The sequence below is a fragment of the Hydractinia symbiolongicarpus genome, chromosome 7 (assembly GCF_029227915.1).
Source record: "Hydractinia symbiolongicarpus strain clone_291-10 chromosome 7, HSymV2.1, whole genome shotgun sequence".
NCBI lineage: Eukaryota > Metazoa > Cnidaria > Hydrozoa > Anthoathecata > Hydractiniidae > Hydractinia > Hydractinia symbiolongicarpus.
This window is the reverse complement of record NC_079881.1, coordinates 15,279,858-15,296,465: the sequence shown is the minus strand read 5'-3', so window position 1 is coordinate 15,296,465 and position 16,608 is coordinate 15,279,858. Positions and strand designations below refer to the sequence as shown.

The following is a 16,608-nucleotide window of genomic DNA, read 5'->3' as shown; positions in this document are numbered from 1 at the left end:
TTCTGAACATCTCTCAAAAAATTATGGATGCTCTTGATAAAGGAAATTATGCATGTGGAGTGTTCATTGATCTTCAAAAGGCTTTTGATACGGTTGATCATGAAATTTTGCTTAAAAAGCTTTTTCACTATGGAATTAGTGGTACTCCACTCTCACTATTTAAATCTTATTTAACAGGACGTCAACAGTTTGTATCCATCAATGGAAATATATCAACTAGTAATCTTATCAGGCATGGTGTCCCTCAGGGCTCTGTTTTAGGACCTCTTTTATTTTTAATTTATATTAACGACCTGCATTGTTCAATTAATTTTTCTTTGGTGCATCACTTTGCTGATGACACCAATCTCTTAAACTTCAGTAAATCTTTGAAACAACTGGCCAAACAAATGAATTTTGACCTCAAGCTTCTTTGCCATTGGCTCAATGCCAATAAAATTTCTCTTAATGCTAGTAAGACTGAGTACATTGTTTTTAAACATACACGGAAACCTCTTAATTACGATTTTAGGCTTTTTATCAATGGTAAAAGGCTTATACCTAGTAATTGTATTAAATATCTTGGTGTTCTATTAGATTCTGATTTAAGCTGGAAGTCTCAGATCAATGATACTGTTGCCAAGCTCAAGAGGGCCAATGGAGCTTTAGCTAAACTTCGTCACTTTGTGCCTTTAAATGTTCTTATTCTAGTTTACTATGCCATTTTTCATTCACACTTGCAATATTGTAATCAAATTTGGGGTCAGCCAAACAGTCTTGATGTTAATCGTATTACTGTTTTGCAAAATTTTGCTATTAGACTCATGTCTTTTGAATCTCGAAGAGCATCATCCAGTCACCTGTATGGTAATCTTGAGCTCCTCAAATTCTCTGATATTGTCAAATGTCATAATATTCTATTTTTACATAAACTATTTCATGAAAAATTGCCTGCTTCTATCCTTAATACATTTGCGGTTGACTTCACCCATGCTCAAGGCACTCGGGCAGAGAAAATTGGTTTGATCAATCTCCCTACCTTTAATACTATTTCTTTTGGTAAAAACTCAATTAGATTTAATGCCATTAATTCCTGGAATAAATTGCAGTCTTTAATGACTAGAAAATTTGTCTCCCTTGATTATTTTAATCTTAGAAGTGATCTGAAAAAGTACTTTGTTTCCTCTTACTAATCCTTCCTGAATTGTCAGACTTGGCCATTTGTTTCCCGCATGGTTGTTTATCATTTGACCCACTTTTATGTGTGTGTTGTTTTGTGCGTCTCGTATCGTTTACTGTAATTGTCCAAGGGTGGCCATACCCTTTGCCTTAGCTTTATGCTATTAGGTATGGTCTCCCTTCAATAGCATTATATATTTTAATTTTGTTACCCTGACTAATTATGATATTTATTTTCTTTTTCTTTATATTTATTTTCTTTTAATTTTAATTGTATATATATAACTGCTATTGATAAATAAATATCTATCTATCTATCTATCTTTCAAGATGAAATTGTTGAAATCAAAGATGTTTATGGCTAGCTAGCTAATCTTGGCTTTATCACAAGATTGGTTGCTATTTTATACAATTTATAAAGAAACACAAAATGATTGCTTTGTATATATTTATTGTATATAATAAATAAACTATTTATGCACTACTTGATATAGCATGATATACTAGAATGTTGAAACTGTCGACTCTGAATGACGTTTTATTTAATGTATGATGTCACATATTTGGCCCGAAAACCGTTAGGACCAAAAGTGACCCTTTGGACAATTTCGGACAGATAAATATTACATCTACATCATCTTTAACGGCCTCAGAATCCAAAGGTATGTTTTTTATTCAGTTAATAAACAAATTTTAAGCATACATTCAGGCTCTAAAGGCCGTTTTTCACATAATTTCTCACATTTGGCCCAAAAATAACCCTTTGGACAATTTCGCACAGACTAATATGTAATCTACATCATCTTTAATGGCCTTAGAATCCAAAGTAATGTTTTTTTTCAGTTAATAAACAAACTTTAAGCATACATTGAGGCTCTAAAGGCCGTTTTTCACATAGGTCTCACAATTGGCCCAAAAATAACCCTTCGGACAATTTCGGACAGTAATAAAATTAATTAGTTTTTATTCCAGATATTTAACCTAACCTGTTGGCCATAAGAAACATGTTTCCTTAACTTTAATCTAGAGATATTGTGGAAGACATTCATCTACATGATAATTTTTAAGTCATTTTTAGACATTTTGGCCTAAATATACCAATTTCGGACAAGTGTCCAAAAAATTTTTTCTTTTAATAATATGGAGAATTTATCTGAAATTATTATTCTTTTTACAGAATATAAAAATTTTATTTCGTTCTTGAGATATCCTGTTTTAACTGAGAGGGTAATTCGAATTATTTTTTCGTAACATTTTTGTCCGCTTCGAAACAGCTGTGACCAACAAAGATATATACTAAACATGCCACTTTACCTAAAAATGAAGTGCTTTGTCGATTATGCTGTATTGTCACTGCTCAAAACCATGTGACAAAATGTTTTTCAAAAAGTGGAGAAAAAATTTACCTAACATTTAAAATTGAGCAAACATGTGGAATAAGAGTGTCACAAGATGATGGAATGTCTGATGCTATATGTCGTAAATGTATATCGTTTATTCAAAAAATGCATGAATACCGATGTCAGTGCCAAAAAAATCTAAGTTTACATAGACAAAATGTTTCAGTTAAACGTTGTGCAGTTCTTCACCAAGTAAAACCACATCTGTGGCAAAAAAGAAGCTTTTTGGAAATAAACCTGCTCTCTGTGATGTCACAAACATACAAAGGAATAAAGAAAATTGTAAAATTTCCATGGTAGACTTTGAAAGTAAAATGTTGCTGGTTGGAGGTTGGAGGTTGAAAGTGATTCTGCAAAACTTTGTAGGAGAACTAAACCATCATACTTACATGATACAAGCTACAATGGCTTACAGATATTTGATTTCGAAAGTTTATGGGAAGAGTTAGAATCAAATAATTCTTTATTGTTAAAAATTTTGCTAACAAGCACTGGTAAATTACACCAACCCTTGAGTATTAGTTTAAAAGTTAAACTTTGTTTTGTCTTTTCAGTGTTAATGCAGATTAGATGGCATGAATTAAGTCGACTACAAAGAATTAACACCATTCTTGCAATTGAAGGAGGTTGCAATAGACAGGTATTATATATAACTCTATTTCAACATACTTTAGTTTTTATTAAAATCAAAATATCAAAAATAAAAAAGTCTATATACAATTAAATTAAACTTCACAAATAAATCAAAAAATCAAAATTATAGTAACATAACATAACATAACAGCAGCAATAAGTTTTACCACATGTACACAAATTTTTAATAAGAAACTTAATTATTATGAAACAAAAGGCTGAGATTATATAGGTAATTTTAGCTGCTAACTCACAAAGTATTGGGAAAATTGAAAAATTAAATTAATTGGCTTGGAAAAGCATTTTAAGGGCTTAAAGGAGGGGCCAGCTCCAAACCGTTCTAAAAAAGTATCAAACTAAACCTAAAAAGTACGACCTAAACCTAAAAAAGGTGTTATAAAGTAGCTTTATCAAAACCTTAAAGAAAGATTTTTATATTGGCTTAGATAGACTAGAGGTAAATTAAATACTTCCAAGTCGTTTATTTGATATTACATACATATACAATTTTTATAGTTCCAAAGAAGATTAAATCAAGTTGGATTTTGCTTATCGATTTCCATGAGCGATGTTTTTTTAAAATTAGCAGGTGGTCATTTTATGGAAAAGGCTGTTAATATTATCAGAAATGGTGGATCTTTGCGTGGTACATCAGATAACTGGGATATAAGGGTGCTTGTGGCTACAAGGATAAATGTTGACAATATCAACCTCCACATGATGGCCAGTAATCTAATTGAAAATCGAATACCATTGCAACATCTGTCTAATGATATTCCTTTAATCAAAAGTGTACGTACTGCATCACCAAATTTGTTTATGCCAAATGTTCAAGAATGGCAACATTATGCTGACACCTCGAAAATTTATTTGGGAGAATAATGTTGGAATTTCTTTCACAATTTAAGTTTTTAAAACACGTGCTGCCAGTGCGTTTACCTCACCCATATAGTGAATGCATGAAACAAAAATCAACCATTATTTCCATGCCAATTATTAACGCAAACGAATCAAAATATTCAGACTGTGATGAAATTCTTAGAACGTTTGAAAATTGGATTGCAGAAATCTACAATCAAGCGGGACAGTTAGAGAAGTTACCAGACCCACAACAGTTACCAAATACAGTAGATGTTGACTATCAAGCAGATCCTGGTCAGACCATTGGTCATGTTGTTTTTACTGAAGATGATCCCATGAAGGAAATAAAAATACCTTTTTCTGGAGACCAGCTTACAAGAGTTTGGTTTGCTGGTGCAAAACACCTTCTTGGTGGAGCACACACACCATCTGACTGTTTGGAACACTGTGCTCCATTTAAACCTGTGATGTGGCATTGCAAAGCGTCACTATTGCAGTACAGTTATTCCCTGCTTTATGCACCTGAATCAGTCAAAGAAATTGAAACTCTTGAATATTTCAGGGAAAAATATAACCGAAAGGATGCGAAACCGTCCAAAGTATTAGATTCATATGAAGGTAGTAAACAATTATTTTTAAGTACCGGTCGTGCCTACATACAACATCGGAATTATTGTAAAACAAAATAGCTGTTGCAGGTTGCTCACTTCTGCCAGCTCGTCCTATTTCTTGAACATAAGCTTCAAGATTGCTGGGTGGGGTAATGTGGTAAACATTTTCTACATGTGGAATATTAACACCCATTCCGAGCGCAGTGGTAGCAAAGCTAACTCTGATCCGTGAGTTCTTCTTAGAAATTTCCTTTATGATAATTAGTTTCATAGCTTTTGTCTGTGGTGCATGGTATTGACAAAACAAACGACTAGATGGTGTTTTTTCAAATCCCACGTATTGAAATGTGCTTAAAAGTCTTTCAAATAGATTGAAGGCAAGACCACAATATTTTAATTTCATATAAATGATTGTCATTGGAAATTGTTCTCTTACTGAATTTAATGAATTTGCTATAGGTAACAATATATTCTCATAGCTTTCGAATCCAGAAGCATTACTTTTGCGGATCTTTTTGTCAAGAAATATGTTATTGCGGTTGGGATTTACTCTGATAACTTTTGCTGTTGACATGTTCAATGACTTCACTAAACTTGTTATATGATGAGGTGAGGCAGTTGCAGTAAGGGCTAACATAGATGCTTTTGGAAAATAAGTGCGCACTGCGGAAAGTTCTTTAAAATCTTTTCTAAATTCTTCTCCCCTGAAATGTATATTTAGATATTTTATTGGTTAACTTTTTTATATATAAAAGTACATAGTCCTTTTTAGAGCAGCATCTTATTAATTTATTTTGTTATATATTTTTTATTAATTATTTTCTTTGTCAACCTGACAAAAAATAATCAAAACATAAAATCAAAATGTAATGAATAGTTTTTTTTGACTCCATATGTATAGCTATTCGAGGTAATTTAATGACATGACCAGCTATTGTACAAAAACCCAATCAAGACTTGCACCCGAACTGCAGAGCTCTGGATGAGCGAAGAGTAGATTTATATCCCCTTCTTGCACCTTTATTGATATATTGATTTCTTCGTGAGTTTTCATTTCGGCAAACAAACTTTCATAAGAGCTTGTAGAACTATTATTGCAATGAAGTGACATTGCTGAAATACCAACACTGTTTAAAAACTGCACTTGGTCTTCTATAATTGAAGATAAAGGACACACCACAATAACGATATTCCTTGTACTTTTCTGTGGTATGACGTCAGGAAGAAGTTGAAAAATTAACGACTTTCCATAACCCGTAGGAAGGACAGCTACAACATCCTTGCCCTTTAAAAGAGCTTCAAAACATTGAATTTGTTTAGGCTTAAGGCAGTGAGAAGGAAAACCTTCGTGCAAATTAAATACAAAATCCAAACGTTTCAACACATCCATCTTTTGGCTATCTCCTATCTCGCTTGTATTTGTTCTCCCCAATCTTTGAACGTGCCCCGTCTTAAGACTGGCCAGGCCAATCTTCCGACAGTGACAAATGGGTGGCCAGTCTAAAGACTGGACTGCCCACTCTATGGACGTACATGCCCAATCTTAGAACAATTGTGGAAGACAAACAGAACAATAAAATTTTTAGAATTTACCTCTTAATAGGTACTTTAAATTGAAACTTTTCTTGGAAAATCAAAAGGCCAAAAACTTATATATACCATGTATTTTAATTTTTTTTACATAATATGTATAGAAAATTGAAACTACTCAACCATATTAGCATAGTCTATAAGGTTTTCTTCTATAGACTATGATATTAGCTAGCTGGCTACAGCTCGCTAGCTGGCTAAACATCTCCTCCAATGAATTAACAGCTAGCTAACTAATAATATGGTTAAATACGATTTTTCTGATTCTTCATAAATATAAACATTTTATTTTTAAAATTTAGCCACTACTACAAGCTGTATATAAATGCTAAATGTATAACACATGCTCTACCAGCTATCTAGCTAGCTAGGTACGATTTTCACTCTACTGTGTCCAAAAATTGGCTGGGTCAATTCAACAGTACCCAAAATATGATGTTTTAATGTGCCTGAGAATGTTTGTTGGGACTTGCAAAAAACAGAGTTCGTGTGTTACATCCCTTCTTTAAAATCTAAAAGACGCCATATATGGGGCTAACATGGTGTTTTGCCCAATCTTGCGACGCCCTACCCAGTCTTAAGACTGGCCAGCCAGTCTTAATACTGGGCAATTTTATGTTCAAAGATTGGGCAGCGTCCTAAAGGCTGGTTTCCACTTGTGTGGATCGGACCGGATCAGACCAGGATGGGATCCAATTATAATCGGATCCAGATCCAAGTAAAGCTTTCCACTTCTAAAAGAGCGCGAATTTTCATTCAAAAAATTGTAAACAAATATGGCTGCAATAAACATTAGAACTTTGCTACTTTTGATAGTTTTAAAGAGACGCATTCAAAGAAGAAAGTTAAGGAATAAATACAAAAAAAGATGGTGGGTATGAAAAATTTTCCAAGAAAGAAAACAGAAAGGAGAATACCATCCATTAATTAAAGATCTAATCTCTTCGATCACGAGTATTTCTTTAAACAATTTCGCATGTTACCTGAAAAATACGAAAAACTATCTTATGTGGCACCATTGATTTCTAAAAAGAATTTAAAACGTGAAAGCATATCTGCTGATCAACGTTTGTGCATAACTTTAAGATATCTAGTGACTGGAGATGCAAAATCTACCATAGCAAGCAGTTATCCCGTGGGACCTACGACAGTTGGTAGAATTATAAGCGAAACATGCAATGCCATATGGGAAAAGTTGTTGGGAGCAGGACAGTTAAAATGTCCATCAACGCAATCAGAATGGAAAAAAATAGCTGCAAATTTTGAGAAACTTTGGCAGTTCCCTAACTGTATTGGGGCAATTGATGGAAACCATGTGGTAATGCAAGTCCCAGCACGTGGAGTTTCATCTTTTTTTAATTATAAAAAGACCCACAGCATAGTGTTAATGGCAGTATGCGATGCAGACTACAAGTTTTTATTAGTTGATATTGGTGATAGTGGCCGCCAAAGTGACGCAGGTGTATTTTCAAGCGGGTGTATTACATACACAGGCCTTTAAAGTGGGTAATATTGCGTTTTACGGCCTATTAAGGAGACTACACGTGAACCACGTGGTTCCACGAGCTTAAACAAGTGGTCATCGGCCTAGTCCTTTTAATCTTAACGGACTACGATGTATTAAGTCATTTTCTTAAGCACCAGCTTTAAGAACGCTGTTAAAGACGTGCACAGGCCGTTAAAATGTGTAATATGGCCTTTTACAACGTAATAAGGAGAGTACACGTGAACCACGTGGTTCCACGAGCCCAAACAAGTGGCCATCGGTGTAATCCTTTTAATCTTAACGGACTACGATATATTAAGTCGTTTCCTTAAGCACCAGCCCTAAGAACGCCGCCAAACACGTGCACAGGCCTTTAAAGTGTGTAATATGGTCTTTTACGGCCTAATAAGGAGACTACACGTAAATATCGTGGTTCCACGAGCCCAGACAAGTGACCATCGATCTAGTCCTTTCAATCATAATGGACTACGATGTATTAAGTCGTTTCCTTAAGCACCAGGGTTTAAGAACGCTGATAAATACGTGCACAGGCTTTTAAAGTGTGTAATATGGCCTTTTACAGCGTAATAAGGAGACTACACGTAAACCAGGTGGTTCCACGAGCCTAGAGTAAGTGGCCATCAGTCTATTCCCTTAAATCTCAATGGAATATGAAGCATTAAGTTCTTTTCCAGAGCGGCGGGCTGCAAGAACGCTGATAACTGCGTACAGGCCTTTAAAGTGTGTAATATGTCCTTTTATGGTCTAAAAATTAGGCTACACGTGAACCAGCGGGTTCTACGAGCCAAGACAAGTGGCCATCGCTCTATTCCTTTCAATTTAAATAGACTACGATGTATTAAGTCGTTTTCTTGATCGCCAGGTTCTATGAACACATCTAACTACGTACACAGTCCTTTCAGGCCTGTAATATGGCCTTTCACAGCCTAATATAGAGCCTAAACGTGAACCATGCGGTTCCATGAGCCCAGGCAAGTGGCCATCAGTCTATTCTTTTAAATCTCAATGGACTACGAAGCATTAGGTTATTTTCTTAAGCACCAGCTTTAAGAACGCTGCTAACAACGTGCGCCGGCCTTTAAAGCCTCTAATATGGCCTTTCACGGTCTAACATAGAAACTACATGTAATCAACGTCGTTCCACGAGCACAAACAAGTTGCCATCGGTCTATTCCTTTCAATCTCAACGCACTACGATGCATTAAGTGGTTTTTAGAGCGCCAGGCTCTGAGAACGTTCCTAATTACATGGACAGACCTTTAATGCGTGTAATACGGACTTTTACGGCCTAATAAGGAGACTACACGCGAACCACGTGTTTCCACAAGAACAGACAATTTGCCATCGGTCTATTCCTTTCAATCTCCATGGACTATGCAGCATTAAGTCGTTTTCCTGTGCGCCAGGCTCTAAGAACGCTGCTAACGACGTGCACAGTCGTTTAAAACGTGTAATATGTCCATTTATGGCCTAATTTGGAGACTGCACGTGATGAACGTGGTTCCACGAGCCCAGACAAGTGGCCATCGGTCTATTCCTTTCAATCTCAATGGACTACGAATCATGAAGTAGTTTTTCTGTGCGCCAGGCTCCAACAACGCTGCTAACTACGTGCACAGGCCTTTAAGGCCTGCAATGGGTGCTTTTAGGGCCTAATACACGTAAATCGGGAGTTCCACGAGCCCAGACAAGTGGCCACCGGTCTATTCCTTTCAATTCTAATAGACTACGATGAATTAGATCGTTTTCTTGAGCGCCAGACTTTATAAACGTATCTAACTACGTTCACAGTCCTTTCAAGCCTGTAATATGGCCTTATACAGCCTCATATAGAGTCTTCACGTGAACCATGTGGTTTCACGAGCCCAGACAAGTGTCCATCAGTCTATTTTTTTAAATGTCAATAAACTACGAAGCATTAAGTTGTTTTCCAGAGCGGAAGGCTCTAAGAACGCTGCTAACTACGGTGGCAGGCCTTTAAACTCTGTAATATGGTCTTTTACGGGCTATTACAGAGACTACAAGTTATCAACGCGGTTTTACGAGCACAGACAAGTTGCTATCGGTCCATTCCTTTCAATCTCAATGGACTACGATGTATTAAGTCGTTTTCTTGAGCGCCGGGCTCTGAAAACGTTCCTAACTACGTGGACAGACCCTTAATGCGTGTAATACGGCCTTTTACGGCCTAATGGGGGGCCACAGTAAGTGAGGGAGTTCCACGAGCAGAAACAGGAGGTAATCGGCCTAGTCCTTTCAATCTCCATGGACTACGATGAACTAATTTGTTTTCTTGAGCGCCAGGATCTATGAACGCTGCAAACTACGTGGGGAGGCCTTTAAGGCCTGCAATATGGCCTTTTAAGGCCTAATACGGGGCATACACGTAAGTCGGGGAGTTCCACAAGCACAGACAAGCGGCCACCGGCCTAGTTCCTTCAATCTCCACGGACTATGAAGCATTAAGTCGTTTTCTTGTGCGCCAGGCTCCAAGAACGCTGCTAAATACGTGCACAGGCCTTTAAGGCCTGCAATATGACCATTTAAGGCCTAATATGGGGATACACGTAAGTCGGGGAGTTCCACGAGCCAAAACAAGTGGCCATTGGTCTAGTCCTTTTAACTTCAATGGTCTACGATGTATTAGGTGGTTTTTTTGAGCGCCACGCTAGGAAAAAGTATTTAACTACGTAAACAGACCTTTAAAGCGTGTAATACGCCCTCTTATGGCCTAATAAGGAGACTACACTTAATCAGGGAGTTCCACTAGCACAGACAGAGGCCATCAGTCTATTCCTTTTCATTTTAACGGACTACGATGTCTGAAGTCGTTTTCTTGAGCGCCAGGCTGCAAGAACGCTGCTAACTTTGTCTACAGGCCTTTAAAGCCTGTGTTATGGCCTTCATTATGGCCATCAGTCTCCAAGTACGTTGCTAACTACGTGCATAGGCCCTGAAATCGCCTAGTATGGCCGTTTACGGGCGAATATAAACTCTACGTTTAAATCACGTGATTCCATGACCCCAGAAAAGTTGCCATCGGTCTATTCTATTTAATCTTAATGGTCTACGATGTGTTAAGTTGTTTTCTAGAGCGCCAGGCTCTAAAAACGTTCCTAACTACGTGGACAGGCCTTTAAAGTGTGTATTATCTCCTTTTACGGCATAATGAGGAGACTACACGTAAGTCACGTGCCTGCACGAGCCAAGACAATTGGCCATCGGCCTATTACTTTCTATCTCAATGGACTACCAAGTATTAAGTCGTTTTCCTGTGCGCCAGGCTGTGAGAACGCTGCTAACTACTTGCACAGGACTTTAAAGCCTGTAATATGGCTTTTTACGGCCTAATAAGGAGTCAGCTAGAGTAGTACACCCTCATGAGTACAGTTTAGGTTTTCAACGGTCAAACCCCCATTAAAAAACGCTGCTTTTAGACCCCCTAAAAAATCTGTGACGTCACAGATTTTATCATACCTCAAATGAGTAAACAAGTCACGTGATATCCAACAAATTTGCTGACATCATCAAAAATGACGGCACTCGACAAAACTGCTGACATCAACAAACGCGCAAATCTGTTTGAATAGAAAGGGAAAATCCCTACGCAAATTGCGACCGCTGTTAGTTAAAGTCTAAATGTACTTATAATAAAGAGAAATGAGTTGGTTTAAGAATACAATCATGGAACTTCCAGCTGAAAATGGTCACATTGAGATTGTTAAGATGTTCAAAGAGTGGGGTGTGACAGACTTTGATTGGGCCATGAAACGTGCAGCTGAAAATGGTCACATTGAGACTGTTAAGATGTTCAAAGAGTGGGGTGCGACAGACTTTAATTGGGCTCTAGAAAGTGCAGCTGTCAATGGTCACATCGAGATTGTTAAACTATGCAAAGAGTGGGGTGCGACAGATTTTGATTGGGTCATGAGTCTTGCAGCTGAAAATGGCCACATTGAGATTGTTAAGATGTTCAAAGAGTGGGGTGCGACAGACTTTAATTGGGCTCTAGAAAGTGCAGCTGTCAATGGTCACATCGAGATTGTTAAGATGTTCAAAGAGTGGGGTGTGACAGACTTTGATTGGGCCATGAAACGTACAGCTGAAAATGGTCACATTGAAACTGTTAAACTGTGCAAAGAGTGGGGTACGACAGATTTTGATTGGGCCATGAACCTTGCAGCTGAAATGGTCACATCGAGATTGTTAAGATGTTCAAAGAGTGGGGTGCGACAGACTTTGATTGGGCCATGAAACGTGCAGCTGTCAATGGTCACATCGAGATTATTAAGCTGTGCAAAGACTGGGGTGCGACAGAGTTTAATTGGGCCATTCTTAATGCAGCTGGCAATGGTCACATTGAGATTGTTAAGATGTGCAAAGAGTGGGGTGCGACATACTTTGATTGGGCCATGAGACTTGCAGCTCGCAATGGTCACAGCGAGATTGTTGTATTGCTGCGTGGTTTTGATGTCATTCATGATGAATTGCTGCGGCATCATCACAAGCGTAATTTTTATGCAAAACTATGGAATGAGGTACTGCCAGTGGCGTGGCATCCGGATCGATTTTGGAATTGGTGTGTAGATGAGGAAGAAAAGCGCGAGATATCTAAATTATGGATGTAATGTCCAGTATTTTGATCCTGGTTGAGGTGTAAAAATCTATAATAAAGAGATGCCTTTCCTATCTGCAGAACAATTTGATGCCTTGAAATCAGAACACGAGAGCATTATGAAGTGGCGTGATGTTCCCACTGGAATCATATTCAAAATTGAGTATGTTGAAGAGATCAAGACTAAAAATGGTGATGCAACTGTCATCACATTGATCGATTACGATGGTGAACGATTTCAAGCATGGGCAACGAGTGTACTGAGAGAAGCTTTGATAGGTCAAACAGGTCAGATGTTCATCAAATCACTGGGAAAGAAACAATCTACGAAGAATCCTGGTCAATTTTACTATGATTACGACCTTGTGGAAGTGGAGAACTAAAAAAGTAATCTTTTGTGACTGGAGACAGTCACAAAAATAACGAAAGCCTGGCGCTGTTCACATAAACAAATGGACAAACTGCGACAAGAAGCTAAAGCCTTCGGTCTCAAGGGGTACTCTACGTTGAAGCGAGTAGACCTTGTCGAAGCCATACGCAAAGTCAAGTATAAGGATGCGTTGACACAAACGGACGGACCGTACTGCGAGCCTTGTGCTAAAATTGCATGGGAGAAAAATCTTAAATAATATTTGAGGGATCTCGCTAAAAAACAGCGACGTGTCGTACATGATGGCGACTTGCTCATAGATCAAGATACGGGAGAAGTGATCGAGATTGTGTAGGTGATCTAGTGTTTTGAATAATACACTAGATCTGCGAATAAGCAGGTGGGGACTCTAAGTAGCGCTGGCATACTGCGCAGATTGAAGTTTTTTCAAAATTTCATCTTTGGCTTCTTGCCTGCCTTGTGCCACCAACTCTGCGCGTTTATTCTCGTTGATGGATTTCACAGCTTTTTTCGTTCGTTGTCGGATCTGCTCCTTCAGCAACATGTAGCGTTGCTTCTCCTGCATGATCCATGTAAACTCGTAGTCTGAAATTGTACCATCTTGGATCGCTCTGGAAATCTTATCGTATACAGTGTCTAGCTTCGACTCTGCCAGGAGTTTGATGCATTCGTGCTTGTGCACCTTGTGCTCTAGTCGCTTCGAGGCATTCTTGAGACCTACTTGGCCCATGCCCACTGCAAGAGCCGCGGCTTCAAGACCAATTGCTATGGGGGCTCCGAATCCGGTTGCAAGCGTGGCAATACCTGCTGCGGAGGTGATGACAGTAACAGCAATCATGCCATGATCAGCATACCGAAGCCCCATCCCCCAAAGCTTGAACTTTTTGTAGAGTTTTTCTCTCTCTTTGATCTCAGACCGCAGGTACTGCTCAATTTCTTCGATCTTTTTTAGTCTGTAGACCTGACTTTCTTCAGGCTCCTGCTCAGGCGCACTTGGCGGCAAAGTTGGGTAAAGCTTCATATCTGCCATTTATTCTATGAGTAAATGCATCGTAATTCCGACGAACGAAACATTTTTTTCACGATGATACTCGTCCGTCAGCATGAACTCCAGTCTGTCTGTTGAGCCTTTCAAAGGAAGGTAGATTGGAGTGTCAAAACTCCATGTAAGCATATCTCCCCATGTTTAACTCTTTCGTGGGAAGCAAAGCAAGAATTTTTGATTTCTTCCCATCCAGTAGGCAATCGTCTTCATCCAGCTGGGGGCAAACGAGTCTCAATCTTTGGTACACGTCAGTTTTGTAGAAGCTGTCATAGTCGCCTTTGGTAAAGTACTTTTTTGCAGGGTCGTAGGGTAGCCCCATAAGCTCCTGTAGTTTTCGATGGATTACCACAGTATACCCGTCACTAACCCTAAGCTTACAGAGTCCATTTTTCAGGACAAACAGCTTAATCTTGTCCCCTGCCTGACTGTTGACGATGGTTGCCAAATCCTCTATCCTGTATAGACCATTCATAATTTCGATTCTAGTTTCTGTCTGATCAGGCCCTGTCCTACGGATGGTGAAGTCGTTGTTACTGTAAATATTCAGCCACGTAGGTCGAATACTTATTGATTTCAGGGCAATTCTCGTGTCCTGCCCTAGGTAATCGTCAAAAATCGTGGGCTTCTCTATATCCGTGACATACAGCTGTCTCATGTTTCTTTAAAGAAACATGAACATTTATAGCTATAACCACAAGGCAAAATACAAGTCCAATAGAGGCGAATGGCCTCTCGGTGTAATTAATCTAGAGCATCAAGACCTCTACGTTTCTACAGAATCACACATTCCCGTGACCTTTTCGATGTTCACGAAATACCCAATAAAAGTCCCCACTAACCTATTGAACGACCCCGTAAGTGTAAATTGGACCGGTCAAGCCCTTGGCTACTGGAATATACAAGTTAATTTCGCTTGTCATTGCGCTAGCATCGCCCTGGGTATATCCGCCAAACACTTGAATGGCTCCGTGCCTCTCATCAACAGTATCTTTAAATTCCACGTCTATTACCACATGCGGCGTATCCTAGCGAGAAGGAAGGTACCCATGCCATACAATGACGGCTTTTCCCAATACGAGAACCCCTACTCTACATCTGGATATGCCCAGATTTGTCGTGAATATGGTGCCGACCCCAACACCCAGTACAAGTTTAAAGCTCTCATGTCCTCGCTCGCAAATGGTAGATGGTGGCCGCAAGTAGATGGTGATTGGGCCAAGTTTATCATGCCTACGAGCCAAGGCCTGACATCGGAAGGTCTGAGGAAGCTTAGCGAGAGTATTCGTGTTTACGTGATTTTACTACTAGGGTCCCAAGCTGATGCCAAGGCATCCCTTATAGGTTTGGATGCTGACAATTTCACAGCGAGACAGATACTACTACAGAAATTCAAAGCCATGGTACAACGTGAGGAGAACGTAGGCCACGATATCACCGAGTTTCAAAAGGTGCTTCAATATGCCAGGACCCCAGTGAATTTTGCCGTGATGCACCACGTGTACATGCTACCATCCGATATGAACCTGCGTATTGGTAAAATTGTGGGGTATAACAACAACATCTTGATTGCGCCGGCGAGTGCGATGATTGGCATATGGCTAGACCTAAACAACAAGCCCATTACCACACAGCCTCGGGGTTTAAAACGAGTCAGGTCAGCACCTGGGCAAGAAATATCGAGGGGTGGTGCCGCCCTAACTCGGGGGTCTGAAAAGATGTCGATGCCACCGATACCTCAGTCAGGTCTAGGAGATGGAAACCCTCACAAGGACACCAAGGCCACCTTGGTTACTGTGGGGGTAGGTCTCATCTTAGCATATCTATGGCTTAAATAAAGGTCTAATATGTTTTTTTGTCAACATACTAGATCATCTACGACTTCTTGCCTCTCTTATATGCCACAACAAAAGCAGCAGCAGCGGCAGCGATTGCCATGTATAGATGCTTGGCTACATATTCGACAACTTTTGCAGCCACTCTGAAAAAGAACGAGACAACCGTGCCAATAATCCCTGGTAGCGCCGCACCTGCCTTACCTGCCAGGTATTTCAAAAATTTTCCAAGCCTTTCCAGCTGTTTTTGTATAAAACCTTTTTTTCCAGCGGCACTTCCTCCTGCGCCTGTTGCGGAACCACCACCTGTAACTGCGAGTACGATGGTGGAAATCAGTAGACCAACAGCCGAGACGAAGCTTGCTATAGTAATCTCTTGCTCCTTGAACAAGATTCTAAGCTTTTCAGTTAGAGATTTATCGTCTTCTGCGATTTTCATCAGCGTTTCCTTAATTGCTTTCAGTTGGCTCTGAGTGTCAGATGATAGTAAACCGTGTGCTTCTCGTACTGCTTCCTTTTGATCTTGGAGTCGTTCTAGATCTTCCCTAGCCCTTGCAATTTCTTCGTTCCAAATAGTTTGCTGTTCCTCTGATACTCCAGGTGTAGCTTTCTTCGTCTCAAGCCTTTTCACCCTGGCTTCTGTTTTGGCGATCTCGCTGTCGTAGAAGATCATCTTGCTTTTCAAGTGTTTCAGGTTACCCCTTAGTGTTTGAAGCTCGAGGTTGAGCCCTCTTCTTTCACGCTCTGTGAACGCTTCGCTGGCGCCAAAGGGAGTCTCTTCGATCAGGCTCTCCGTTTCATCAAGGACGTTCTCGAGCAGCGGCATCATTTCGATATCATCGGCCTTCTCTTCAACGTGAACAATCTCGTTAAGGAGTTTCTGAGCCATTACCTTACTGCCTTTGTTTGGTGTAGTATAGTCGGTAAACCCCATGGCTCGCAAGCGATAAGTACCTAACCTCCTT

The 16,608-nt window shown here is 39.4% G+C and overlaps 5 protein-coding genes across 5 annotated transcripts in view; 3 read left to right on the top strand and 2 right to left on the bottom strand.

The window, feature by feature from the left end:
• The first annotated feature begins 1,839 nt into the window (after positions 1-1,839).
• LOC130648829 (uncharacterized) lies at positions 1,840-5,754 on the top strand. The gene is made up of 2 exons (XM_057454931.1): positions 1,840-3,198; positions 3,708-5,754. Exon 2 carries the CDS (start codon positions 4,073-4,075, stop codon positions 4,739-4,741), a length of 669 nt encoding a protein of 222 aa, XP_057310914.1. The 5' UTR covers positions 1,840-3,198; positions 3,708-4,072; the 3' UTR covers positions 4,742-5,754.
• On the bottom strand, positions 4,775-5,556 carry LOC130648527 (uncharacterized). Its single transcript, XM_057454580.1, has 3 exons — positions 5,552-5,556; positions 4,836-5,367; positions 4,775-4,780 (listed from the first exon to the last, which is right to left on the bottom strand). The coding sequence occupies exons 1-3, from the start codon at positions 5,554-5,556 to the stop codon at positions 4,775-4,777; spliced, it is 543 nt and encodes a 180-aa protein (XP_057310563.1).
• On the bottom strand, positions 5,595-6,053 carry LOC130648526 (ATP-dependent DNA helicase Q1-like). The gene has a single exon (XM_057454579.1). It carries the CDS (start codon positions 6,051-6,053, stop codon positions 5,595-5,597), a length of 459 nt encoding a protein of 152 aa, XP_057310562.1.
• Positions 6,054-7,229: 1,176 nt separating this feature from the next.
• Positions 7,230-7,754, top strand: LOC130648525 (uncharacterized). Its single transcript, XM_057454577.1, has one exon. The coding sequence runs from the start codon at positions 7,230-7,232 to the stop codon at positions 7,752-7,754; it is 525 nt and encodes a 174-aa protein (XP_057310560.1).
• A 3,119-nt stretch (positions 7,755-10,873) lies between these two features.
• The window catches only part of LOC130648860 (ankyrin repeat domain-containing protein 50-like), a 37,884-nt gene continuing 32,149 nt past the window's right edge, over positions 10,874-16,608 (top strand). Inside the window, exon 1 of the mRNA XM_057454969.1 lies at positions 10,874-12,394. Coding sequence (XP_057310952.1) covers positions 11,421-12,014 — 594 coding nt within the window. The 5' untranslated portion in view covers positions 10,874-11,420 and the 3' untranslated portion in view covers positions 12,015-12,394. The remainder of the gene's footprint in view (positions 12,395-16,608) is intronic.

Coding starts and splice junctions, on each gene's coding strand:
- LOC130648525 (XM_057454577.1), top strand. CDS start 7,230: ATGTTACCTGAAAAATACGAAAAACTATCTTATGTGGCACCATTGATT.
- LOC130648526 (XM_057454579.1), bottom strand. CDS start 6,053: ATGGATGTGTTGAAACGTTTGGATTTTGTATTTAATTTGCACGAAGGT.
- LOC130648829 (XM_057454931.1), top strand. CDS start 4,073: ATGTTGGAATTTCTTTCACAATTTAAGTTTTTAAAACACGTGCTGCCA.